Source organism: Aptenodytes forsteri, unplaced genomic scaffold (genome assembly GCF_000699145.1).
Source record: "Aptenodytes forsteri isolate BGI_AS27 unplaced genomic scaffold, ASM69914v1 Scaffold136, whole genome shotgun sequence".
Classification (NCBI taxonomy): Eukaryota; Metazoa; Chordata; class Aves; order Sphenisciformes; family Spheniscidae; genus Aptenodytes; species Aptenodytes forsteri.
In genome coordinates, this window is record NW_008796111.1 from 1,734,956 (window position 1) to 1,747,882 (window position 12,927).

General features: G+C 45.4%; 2 protein-coding genes across 2 annotated transcripts in view; one reads left to right on the forward strand and one right to left on the reverse strand.

Annotated features, from left to right (window-relative positions):
- TOR1B (torsin family 1 member B) lies at positions 1 to 4,114 on the forward strand (the record flags this gene model as incomplete). Its single annotated transcript, XM_009287010.1, has 5 exons — positions 1 to 154; positions 359 to 624; positions 1,945 to 2,120; positions 3,154 to 3,281; positions 3,385 to 4,114. Coding segments are annotated over 5 exons (1,002 nt in total), but the record flags the coding sequence as incomplete, so codon positions are not given.
- Positions 4,115 to 8,114: 4,000 nt separating this feature from the next.
- LOC103905370 (torsin-1A) overlaps positions 8,115 to 12,927 on the reverse strand; it is a 5,285-nt gene continuing 472 nt past the window's right edge. The window contains exons 2-5 of the mRNA XM_009287011.1: positions 12,395 to 12,660; positions 10,454 to 10,629; positions 10,235 to 10,362; positions 8,115 to 9,256 (exon numbers count right to left, since the gene is read on the reverse strand). Coding sequence (XP_009285286.1) covers positions 9,006 to 9,256; positions 10,235 to 10,362; positions 10,454 to 10,629; positions 12,395 to 12,660 — 821 coding nt within the window. The 3' untranslated portion in view covers positions 8,115 to 9,005. The remainder of the gene's footprint in view (positions 9,257 to 10,234; positions 10,363 to 10,453; positions 10,630 to 12,394; positions 12,661 to 12,927) is intronic.

A 12,927-nucleotide genomic window follows, 5' to 3' on the forward strand; every position in this document is an offset into this window, starting at 1 on the left:
CTGCTGCTGCGGGGGCTGCCGGCGCTGGAGCCGCTCAGCGTGGGCCTGGCCATCGGCGTGGCTGGGGCCCTCACCGGCTACCTGTCCTACCCCAGCTTCTACTGCAGCTACGTGGAGTGCTGCTCCAGCGCCGGGCAACGCCTCAACGCCACCGGTACGCCAGCGGGAACCCCAACCCTGCCCCGGGGCTCGGCAGGTAACCGGTCGCTGCCCGGGGCGGCCCCCGGTGTGCCTGGTAGTGGCCGTGCCGTGCTGAGCCCCCTGCCTGGCGGTGGCCACGCTGAGCTCGCCCGGTGCGTGGCCGGTGACCGGCACCCGTTGGTGGCCACGCGATGCTGAGGTCTCCCTCTCCCCGCAGCGCTGAAGGTGCAGCTGGACACCAAGCTCTTCGGGCAGCACCTGGCCAAGGACGTGATGCTGAAGGCGGTGATTGGCTTCAGCAACAACCCCAACCCCAAGAAACCGCTGACGCTCTCGCTCCACGGCTGGGCCGGCACCGGCAAGAACTTCCTCAGCCAGATCCTGGCGGAGCACGTCCACCCCGCCGGCCTGCGCAGCAAGTTCGTCCATCTCTTCTTGGCCACCCTGCACTTCCCCCACGACGACAAACTCAAGCTCTACAAGGTGAGGAGGGACACGAGGTAATCCAGTTACCCCGACTTCCTAAACCCCCCAGTACAGGGGGGGTTTGGCTGTTTGTGCTGCACGTGCCCCCAGATACCTGCCAGCTGGAGGTGTACAGCTGGCTGTCTCCAAAGCTGGTGCTCGGGAGAGGTGTGGGGGGAAAACGCATTCACAAAGTGAAAAAGAAAGGCACCAAAACGCCAAGAAATCGAAGGTGAAAGTAATTTCCTAGTTCTGTCCTCTCACTGATGCCATCTACTGATTCCTGCAGTGCTTGCTGTTAGGAAAGAATCCCGTCATTAAAACTGTGCTTACTGGTTGGCTGGGAGGGAGTTAACTTTCTCCATAGCAGTGCCTTCGGTGCCGTGTTTTGCATTTGTGGCTAAAACAGCGTTGATAACGCACCGGTGTTTTGGCTGTTACTGAACAGTGCTCGCACAGCCTCAGAACTTGCTTTTTTTCCCTCACTCACAGCGAACAGGCCGGGGTGGGCAAGAGATTGGAAGGGGACGCAGCTGGGACAGCTGACCCCAGTCGGCCACAGGGATATTCCGTACCATATGCTGTCATGCTCTGCAATAGAAACTGGGGTAGAAGAAGGAAAAAGTGGGGGGTGTTGGCTTCCAAGGTCATTGTTGCTCTAACGCTGGCTGGGCATTGGTCTGCATGTGTCAGGGTGGCGAGTGATTCCCTTTACTTGGTTTTTTCCTCTTTCCATCGCCTATCAAACTGTCTTTATCTTGACCCATTAATTTTCTCACTTTTATTCTTTGTCCTCTCTTCCCCCATCCTGCTGGGGTGCTCGGCTGCTGGCCAGGCCAACCCACCATGCCCTATGCAATGAGAAAGTGTAGCCTGCATGAGAGATTTTTCAAGTGACTTCATTCCTTGACGTTGCAGAATTCTGATCTTCGTTTTTTAATGTTTGAAGGTACCCAAAACTGATGTTCTGATAGATCTGGTTTCTGTATGAAAGAGGAAACACTGATTTTTTAATTTTTTTTAAAAACAAACGAAGCTTTCTCTTCTCCAAGACTTCCCATCTCGGCCTGGTTGTCGTGCCTTATCCATACACTAAGCAGAAAGAATGAGAAAGTCTCTCATCTGTGAGTAGGAGAAGAATTCACATTTAAATTTGGTGCCACATGTTAAAGGGATCAGTCACAGTGTTTATGGTCCTCTCTTCAGGAAAGAGTATAACCAGTGAGTGTGTGATGCTGACATTTGAAAGGGTGTCCCTAGAGGCTGTCACGTACAAATATTTTTGAGTACACCCCCAAGAGACCTAGTTTTTCAGTGTTTTCCAACCTCTTGTTCCAGGAACAACTGCAGAACTGGATTCGGGGCAACGTCAGTGCCTGTCCCCACTCTGTCTTCATTTTTGATGAGATGGACAAAATGCACCCAGGTCTCATTGATGCCATCAAGCCGTTCTTAGACTATTACGAGCAGGTTGATGGGGTGTCCTACACGAAAGCCATCTTCATCTTCCTCAGGTCTGCAGCACCTATTTCAGTCATTTTGCAATACTGAGGTAAATCTGTGTTTATGATGATAATGATGTTCCTATGGGACCTCATTCAAAGAACAGCAAAAGAACCGCTCTGGAGTGAAGACCCTCTCTGTAAAGACAGAGGGGAGCACTATGAGCTCTTGCGTGGCCTGTGGCTGTAGTGGAGCGGGTCTGGTGCTGTGCAGCAGACCACTGCAGTGTGCTGAGCTCGCGAGCCTGGCCCAGAGCACAGATCATATGAGAGTTCACATTTTGGGGAAGTTCTCTGGGATGGGAGCACCGTGTACTGGGTCTGGCTGGGATGGACTTGACTGTCTTCACAGCAGCTGGTTTGGTGCTGTGTTTTGGATTTGTGGCTAAAACAGTGTTGATAACACGAATGTTTGGGCTGTTTCTGGAAGGTGCTTGCAAAGCCTCAAGGCTTTCTCTTTTTCCCATGCTGCCCTCAGCGAGTAGGCTGGGGTGGGCAAGAGGGTGGGAGGGGACACAGCTGGGACAGCCGACCCCAACTGGCCAGGGGAATATTCAATACCATGTAGTGTCATGCTCAGCAGTAAAAACTGGGGTAGAGAAAGAAGTGCGGGGGTTCAGCTTCCAAGGTGATGGTTCTTTGGAGACTGCCTGGGCGTTGGTCTGACTGTGGGGGTGGTGAGTGATTTCCTTAGCCTTCCTTGGGGTTTTTTCCTCCTCTTTTCATTACCTATTAAACTGTCTTTATCTTGACCCACAAGTTGTCTCACTTTTTGTTCTTCCTGTTTTCCCATTCCATCCTGCTGAGGCGGGATGGAGTAAGCAAGCGGCTGTGTGGGTGCTTGGCTGCTGGCCGAGGTCAACCCACCACACAGTGATGGCTATTTAAAGAACTGGAGACTTTCCCTAAATTTTGGCTTACAGGTTTCTGTTTCAGTGATTTTTTTGACATCAAGAAGATCAGCAATACATGTAACCAGCTAAAAAAGAAATTCTGGTTCCGTTGTGTCTGTACTCACCACTGTACATTTTTCTTTTATGAACAGCAATGCAGGTGGTGACTTAATTAATAGAGCAGCTCTTGACTTCTGGACAAGTGGAAAACACAGGGAAGAGATTCAGCTGAAAGACCTGGAGCCCACGCTATCTGTAGGAGCCTTCAATAACAAGAATAGTAAGTCACTTTCCTGAGAAAATGGGAAATTCCTTTTACTTCCTAACACAGGGTTCATCTCTTGACCCTGCCTTGCTTTTCCCTTTCCCCCCAACTCCTCCAGGTGGACTGTGGCACAGCAGCCTCATCGAGAAGAACCTCATTGACTACTTTGTCCCCTTCCTGCCCCTGGAACAGAAGCATGTGAAGATGTGCATCAGGGCTGAAATGATAGCCCGTGGCTATGCTGTCGATGAGGAGATTGTTCGAGCAGTGGTTGATGAGATGACGTTCTTCCCAAAAGAGCAGAAAATCTACTCTGATAAAGGCTGCAAGACTGTACAGGCCAAGCTGGATATTCACGAAGACACTGCGATGAAGGATACAAAAGCCAAGGGTTAATTGCCATTCAGGTCTTCAAAGCACTTTAAGACCTTTTGGAAATCTGTGTATTTGCACTTAAGCTTTTTTACTGTTGCAGGGAGTGTGGTGAAAATACCGGAGTGAGCTGTGTGGGCTTTTTAACTTTTTTTTTTTTTAACTTAACATCTGAAATGGCTGGTATCCAAATGTTGTCCCCTTTATTTTTCTTTTAACCTATAGAGAACTTCTGAGTGTGTCACATATATAGCACTGGATACAGCCTCTCCTGCTTTATTCTTCCAGGTGCTGGGATTATTAAGTATTTTAATTCCTCTTCCCACAAAAACTAGACTAGAGCAAAGGAGAACAGAGGAATTCTTCCAGGCAGTCATAGTCCCTTCCTTGTACACGGTCTTGTTCGTGGGTGTCCTGGTTTCAGCTGGGATAGAGTTAATTTTCCTCCTAGTAGCTGGTACAGTGCTGTGTTTTGGATTTAGGATGAGAATAATGTTGATAACACACTGATGTTTTAGTTGTTGTTGAGCAGTGCTTACACTAGCCAAGGACTTTCCAGCTTCCCATGCTCTCCCGACTGAGCAGGCTGGAGGTGCACAAGAAGCTGGGAGGTTGCCAGCTGAGGTTAAACCATGAAAATGGGCTAGTGAAACGAAGGGACGTGTGGTGTGTTCAGGACTATGATAGAGTCTACGAGGGTGAATACCCTGATGCGTTGCAGTAAGAAGATGGTATGGTGGAAGGCTTCCTGTCCTTCACAGCAGATTGATGCTGTTGCGGCTTCTACAGACGAGCGCCAGCTATTCAGGGACAGAAGGGGGTGATTATAGTTTATACGTAAACTGTGGCATCATATCACATCTCCTGCTACAGTAATATGGGAAGTCATGATGAGCTCAGGGAAATCTGTTACTAAGTAGTAGAGAAGGGGGGGAGGTGTGGGGAGTAACTGCTTGCCCCTCTGCTTCTTTGGGGAAAAACAAATTGTAAAAGAAATTTTATATTCTTCTAACTAAGGGGGCTAAGTGAATTTGTGTAGTAATTCCAGGTCTTCCTAAGCAGAGTGACCCATCTGAGGGATCTGACTGTTACAACATACTAGGCCAGTCTCCTGTTCTTAATCAGAAAAAAATCTCTCATGAGGATTTGACTCTTACAGCTTGTCAGGTTAATCTGCATGTGGGCTCCTGGGCCTGAAGTCTGCAGGATCTTTAGTAGTCCCTCCCAGCTGCACCCAATAGCCTAGGAGTGGGTAATGCTACTCTCACCTTGCTTGAAAGATAATTTCGTGGCAGAATTTATTTTTAATAGTGTATTTTTATACTGAAGTGTAAGCAACAGCACTACAAAGCTTTTCCTAGAGAGCCACAGGGAAGGGAATATGGGAAATGGGAGCAATCAACAACCGTGTACCTCACTAGATAAGTATAGTAGCTTTTATAGTAGCTTTTAACGTTACAGAATGTCTGTGTGGAAGGGTGAGTGATGAGTTAGGAAGCTGGGAAAGATGATTTAACCTTCACCCACTTGGTAAGGCTGGGGTTTAAAACTCTGTTGCAAGCTTTAACTCCTTCATCATCCATCACTTGTGGCTCAAATACTGTAGTGCAAGACAGAAGTGCCTATCGCTTTGTTGACTATAGTGTGTTTTTTAAACTGGTATGAGGGATTGGGCTATTTTTGTGCTGCAGCATCTACTCCCTCATTTGTACTTAAACTTGCTTTAAGATGTGATGCAAAACTTATAGGTCTCAACACTATTATGTTAATTCAAATTACAACAGAGAGCTTAGCATTTATGTTAAGTTCTAAAATTAAAAATGTCAATTGCCTTTTACAACCTCATGTGGAATTTGTCAAATGTTGGCAAACTGTTCACGCTGATGCAATCTCCAGAGCCAAATGCTAGCTAGCCATTAACCTTGGGACATTGGACTGTTGCTTTTCATGTATGTTTTGCCTATTAACTGACATTCAGAGGTGTAAATGCTGTATCCAGTTTCAGTTACTCCAAATACAAAATACTCGTGCAATTTCAAAAGACTAACTACTACTACTGTACTGCAGTTGGAATATATCTTAAGTCACTCTTCTCCCTTGGTTTAATGATTTTCAGCTATAGGAAAGTACTAGTTTATGCAGTTTTCAACCAGCTGCACTGCAGCTTTCTGTTAAGCTTCCTTTATTCTTAAAGTGTTTATAACAATAGATAAGCAGATTAAGTAGCCTGTTGATATTAAAACATGTTGAGTCATCCAACAGCACAGTAAGGCATTCAGCAGTTAAATACAGATCAGCAGAAACAAACACCTATGAAAAAAGCCTTAAAGCCTCTGCCTGCTCTGCTTCATAGTTATTAACAGGTATCTCCTACCATACTGCCAGGCACTGCAGGACAAATAAGCCTCAGGTGCCTTGTTTTATTCCTCCTCTCTGTGCTGTATCTGGAAAGCTGTCATTCAAGGTGGCTCTTCACCTCTCCTCTAGCTGGCAAAGCCACAATAGGACTACGGGCTTTTATCGTATCTCTGTGGGCCAGAACCTCTGCAGCTTCTCTAGTACTGAAAAAAAGCCAGTGTGTAAAAAAAAAAAAAAACCACCAGCCTAATTCAAGTGAGGTACAGCTGTTGGCAACAGCTCACACCTCACTGAACAGTCAGTTGTTCATGCTGTTGTGAACCATGTGTTGTGCTGTAACGATGCACAAGGAAACTCATTACAGAGCATACATGGGAAGCGTAAGCTGTCTTGTTCATCAGGACTTTGCACCGTGCCTGCGCCGCTCTGCACACACGACAGCTTGGCTGTTTGGCCCAGGGCATCAGGCAGATGAAGCTCTAGGGCCAGGCTGCCTCTTTCTATCAAAAGCAGCACTTAATACATCACTGTATTTTAAGCATAGCCTCTAATTTTATGAGCACAGCATGAGATTTTGGAATGTTCCCTGCAGAAGAAGGTTGAATTAAAGCACCGGTTGCTTGTACTAGAGTTTGGCAAGAACAAAATTCAGTCTCAGCAACTGCTCAGCTACTCTCACCTGGCCAGTGCACTGTTTCTGTAGGGATCAGACCTTTCCCCGTTTGACATTTTCCTTTAAGCTGTCTGATCCAGTTTCAAGTGGCCTATTAAAAAGAATAATGGCCAAAGTTACCCAGTCACAGCAAGAGAGAGAGCGAGGACCTCAGCTTTGAAACCATACAGTCTAAAGGGGAGGAATAACGACAGGATCAGAAGGATCAAATCTGGGAGTGATTTCAGGCACGCATATTTCTTTTACTCAGACGGAGATGCTCCTAGCCAGGTCTGCTGTTTTCAAGAACAGAAGAGAGATTGAACAGAGGCAGTCTCCACCCTTTGAACATCATTTCTACATCCTCCCAAGGAAGCTTCCGTCTACCCTAAGCCATCTAGGACCACAGTATAATGAAATACTTGCTACCAACATATGTCAAATGCCAGTATTGATGCTGCAATGGCACACAAAGCAGAACTAAGAGCGTATTTAATGCTGGAAGAGCCACAGTACTGCTTGGTTGAACTGTTTCTTTTGATGAGAAGGTATCAGACAGTAGTAAGAGTTCATCGTTTTCACGTCTGCTTTTTTCCATTAGCCAGTCATTTGTTATCATCAGGAGGTCAAAGAAACAGGTAAATACCTGAGTTCAAAGCACTCATTTGCTGACAAATACTAGGACTGATAATTTGTATATTACACAACTTCAGAGCAGAACTGGACAGCTGAAGTCTTACTGGCCCTTTTTTTCCCCCCCCTCGCCGAGAAAAAATGAGGACGCTGCCACTGAAAACGTGGGTGGCTTCAATCAGAGCCTGCAGGGTGTTAATCAGCAGTACCACAGTGGGAAGAGGCGACGAGAAGCAGGGGTTTTAACCAGTCTCTAGAAGACAAGTTCATCCTTATGATACTGTTGAGCACATATGCATCTAGAAAGTCTGCCTCTACAAAAACTGTGCAAGTGTAATTAGTGCCGATGGTCTGGAAGTGCAGTTTCCACTCCAAACTTCATTTGTTTCCCTTTCACCAGGTAGCAGAGAGTCACATCTCCTCATATCTATTCCCTTTGAACTCAAGAAGGGAGATACCCGTATTCAAGCACAGCTGAACACTTCAGCCAGAAACATAGTATGCTCTTCCTTAACAAGTAGTAAGTCAAATCACTCAATGCAAAGAACATCAGAAGGTAGCTAAGAAATACATTTCCAATGAGAAAAGTTTATTTTGACTAGAAACTGGAGTGAAAAAAAAAAAGCCTCTGCAGTGCTCACATTCAGAAACAAGTCTGACGCTCTTCGCAGTAACTTCAGTTCACACATTGCACATCGTTTTTTTCAAATGCCTTTGGAAGTGTCTTCATCCCTGCCTCAAAGGCATACAGTATAGCAAGATGAAAAAAGGAAAACCCTGCAAGCTGGCCCCTGAATTCTACGCATAGGTGAAGAGGAGAAACCTCTTTTCCATTTCCTTGGTGTAAAAGTTAACCTGTATATGTTTCCCATTAAGTCACACCCTTTCCATGAAGCTGACTCACCAGTCAGAAAGCACACTTTTCTCCCTCCTAAGATCACTCCTGGGAGAGCACGCTGTGGGCAACTTTATACATAAAAAAATAACCAAAAATAGGAACCAGCTACACTGATGTGGCAGTCAAGGATTTTAACTCACTTCCTTGTAATATTAAGTCCGCCCTCTGAACACTATTCACACCAAAGAGTTTCATATTCTTAGTTTGACACGCAGAAGACCAAATTATACCACTGTTGTGAGAAAGAAAATGGTACTGCATGATGCTGGATAGAAGAGACTGGATTTTTTTTGTTGTTGTTGTTACAGAATCTCCCCTTATCTTTACTGGAGCCAAGCTGTTCAAGGAGAAAAGACACATATCCTACTTTTAATGCAGTTATAGGAATGTTCCCACACAAGCCCAATGAAGGCTTTCACAGACATAGGAACTTTGATTAAAATTCTCAATATTGTCTAGAAATCATCCACATCAAACTAAAATCCAATTAAAATTAGGTCATAGTCTCAGTCCTTCTATACATGCCAACAGTCCACCAAATGGTTCCAACGATTGACACACGATCCGAGAGGAGTCTTCGGCACTGTCAGACACAGACCCCCGCATTCACAACGCAGTTCGTTCTTACCTTGACAACACAAGGCTGAAGTACTTGGGAGCCGTAACTAGTGACAGAATAAAAATGCAGAGGCACTGCCGCTTGTTTACACACCAGTTAAAAAATAATGTTCCTTTCTTTAAAAAGTGCTTAAAAATGAAATGTCCCGGGTTCTCCACTTTGTGATTAAGTTAAATTTGCTTCTTTGCAGGTTGTAGCAATAAAGCATTAGAAGTCATAGTAATAATCCAGCTTTGCATCCACAGTTTTACATCCTTTATCTGAATAAATTCTCTCCTCTCTGGGGAAGTAGGTCATCTCGTCGGCTATTCTGGTTAAAATGTCTTCATCCACAGCATAGCCACGCGATTCAATCTCAACCCTGACACACATTTTCACATGTTTGTATTCCAGAGGCAGGAAGGGAACAAAGTAGTCAATAAGATTTCTATCAATCAAGGTGCTGTGCCAAAATCCACCTACAAAGGGAAAGAGAAGGGGTTTGTTACTACTCCTCTAGTGAAACACTACCATGGGTTGAATGGGAGCAAGAGGCGTATCATAGCCGCCTGCTACATACCAGTAAGAATTCACCAGTGTTTTTAGGGCCCTGTAATGCACAAGTCAGTCCAAATACAAGCTCCTTCTCATGGTACTTTGTGCATAAAGGTTTGGACAGACACATAGATGTGGCCCATTGGAGCTGAATGAATGAATTCTGACTGAAGGCATGTAAGCCTTGCTCCCCAGGTGCTAGTCTCATACCTTCCCCTCTCTCACCTAGAGAAGAACAGATTTTCTATCTCTGATCAGCTCTCTCCCAGACCAGCTTTCTTGCTCCTTTTTTTGGAGCTTTCATCTAACCTTTTTAAAAAGTACAGTAAGTTTGCTTCCACTGCTAATTTTAGAGCATAATTATGTTAAAACCACTTTTCACCAGGAGTCCTGTGCGAGGAAACCTAGGAAGCACTGGACTGCCCACAGCAGGGCTGACATGTCAGCTTGCTGCTCCTAAGCAGCTGCCTGAAGGCTTTTAACAGACTGAGCAAGACAGGCTAAGTGGGTTGGGGGCCAAGGAAGCGGCTTCCCCATAATAAAACATTTTATTGGTTAAAGATTTTTCAGCTACTGCAATATCCAGCCTTACTGTCAGGATTTCTGTTTGCTTTCCCTTTAGCCCACTAGTTTGTCAATAAATGCACAGCGTAGACTTCCCCCAACATATGCAATCCAACAGACAGCAAACATGCTGGTAGCCAAGGTGCACACAGAGCTCCTTAACCTTAATTTCATCTCAAGAGCCGACTGTAGGCCCCAAAACTGCATCGTGGCTCCTTGCTAGCCGAAAACTGGAGGCCACATCAAGTAGAAACCATAGCTGTAAAAATGCAGCTAAATGCAGCCCATCCCTTTTGTGGAACTTTTACCACCTCAAAAGCAATCACAGTTTTACTCACTATTTTTGTTATTGAAGATGGACACAGACAGTGCATTTTGGATATCTGTGAGCTGTATATCTTCCCTTGTCCTCCCGTTTCTCCAGAAATCTAGTGCCACCTCTGTTATCTTCTCAGCTCCCGCATTGCTAAGTAAAGAGAAAACAAAGATTGTAGCTGGAGGTAGTTTTATACGGCATCGAGTGTACAGAACAGCAAACCTGAGAAGCCGCTTCTTACCTGAGGAATATGAAGATGGCTTGTCGGTAAGACACCCCATCCAGAAGCTCATAGTAGTCCAAGAATGGCTTGATGGAGTCAATGAGTCCTGCATGCATTTTATCCATTTCATCAAATATGAACAGTGATCTGGGACAGATGCTCACATTTCCCCGAATCCACGACTGCAACTGGTCCTGAGTGGCATAAAAATAAAAGATGCTGAAAGAGTTTGTGTTGAAAAGACAGAAAATAGCACTTCGGCTTATTGACCTTTGTCCTGAAAGAGTCATTTCAATTGTGCCATTTTAATAGCTTTGGCTTCTTGACTAAAACATGGTTAAAAGCTGCAAACAAAACTTTAACAAAATCTCATGCTGGTTCTGAAAAATTTTAAGACACCAAGAGACAGGATGGGACAAGCAGGAAATCTCCTCATGAGAAAGATATTCCTGTAAACATAGCAAAAATGAAAGTGCACAGTAGTTCAAAGGACGGGTACCACCAAGGAACAGCAACACAAAGCAAAGCCCTGACAAGTAAGATGATTACTTTTGCCAGCACTTTGCTCTAAACATCCTTAGGTGTCAAACCTAGAAACAATATTAAATTTGCTACCTGAACAGCACCAGTGGGAAATTGCACCCGCAGTCACTGGCAGAAGTAGAAAGAGAATTCAATTCTCAGCCCTGTGTTTTAATCATTCAGAAGTTAAATGAAGACAATTACAAGCCCTTCTTAAAACTCAATACTGTTCAGAAGGGCTAACGCTTTATTGTATTTAAAGATTCTCTCACTTAGGCGTTGCATTTTTCTCTCACTTAAGCGTTACATTTAAGATCAATAATGAAGTAACTGGAAAAAAAAGGGTTGATCTGCTGGCAGATGAATGAGAAGTAACTGTTCTGACCATTTTCAATGATTCATAATTTTTTCATATTCACTGTTTACTCAGGCCCTGAACGGCAGAGGCAGCACAGGAAGGTGGCATTGGGTGTACTGTGGATAAGCAGTGATAGTTCCTCCTGCTGCCTTGGGCAGCAAGTTTCCCAAGTGTATTCACCTCGAAACAAAAGCAGAAAAGGCTCAATTTTATTTTAAAACAGCTCAGCTGCAAGAAGGGCAAAAGTAAGCTGTAAAAAGAGGAAACAGATATTTCTTCCATTTAGAACTCAGGTTTGTAGACCATCCCGTTCCCATTTTTAACATATACAAACTGAATATAAACATTCAGTACTACAAAAGACACTGGTACTCACATTCAAACTCTGCTGTTAACAAAGTTAGTTAGAACAAAAAAGCCCAGAAAACACACATCTGAGCTACCGCTCCACATGATATCCACCTGCCTACAGAGCTGTGCTGACACTTAGGAAACTGGCAGAACAATTCCAAATATTTGGAATTTCCGACAACAGACTATTTTGTGATTTTGTTTTACAGCTGGGAAATGGATGCATAGAAAAACTAAATAACCTGCTCAGCGTGCAGTAAAACTGAGAAGTACACCCATGCCTCAGAGTGCAAGCTTCAGCTTGCCATGGTACGTGGCACACTTGGAGGTCACCGGGTGGTTCCCCAGAGTCATGAACTATTAGTTTTTTGCAGTGCCCACCAGCATATCACCTAACCATGGAAACCTGCTGAATCACGCTTATCCTTAAGTCCGTCACATCTCTAAGCAAAGAGTAGAATGAAAATTAACCACATCATTCTTCCTTAAAGAGAGGCTCAAAACACATGCAAAAAACTTTACATTCACAGGAAAACCAGTCCTGATGGATGTTAGGATTTACCCAGTTCTGTACAGAAGATTCCAAAACTGGCACAGGCTACATTTTACTGCATAAAATAACATCTAGGTTTCTAGCACCGATCGTGCCATAACGTTTATAATTCAATAGAGCACTCACTGCAGCAGAGCTGTGCCCCGCCACCATGGGTTCCACAGCACACTCTTACCTTGTAGAGATTGATGCTGTGAGCGTGAGGAAAGTGTAAAGTTGCCACGAACTGATGGACATATTTACTCTGCAGACCTCTCTTATAAATGCTTTCGGCAACTATCTTACTGACAAAGTTTTTGCCTGTTCCAGTCCACCCGTGCAAGGAAAGGGCAAGAGGCTTTTTGGCGTTGGTGTTGTTCAAGAAGCCCTTCACGGCCTTTACAACCACCTTGTTCACCAGGTGCTGCCCAAACAGTTTCCTGTCCAAATTCTCCTGCAGAGCTGGATGGAGAGACCACACTGTCAACAACGAGGAGGGAGACGGGCACGGGGTCCCGCCGGCTTCTGCCTCCTTCGAGGAGGGTCCAGCACCCACCCCAGCGTGAAGGCCGCCAGCCCCAGGCCAGGGGGCAAAGGGCCGGCCGAGCTGGAGCAGCGCCCTGCGGTCCACGGGGAGGCCCCACGGGCCGGCCACATGGACCCTGCCCGGCTCCCGGGGCCTCTGTACCCCCCAACGCCCTCCTGCCACCCCCCGCAGCGTCCCCTCAG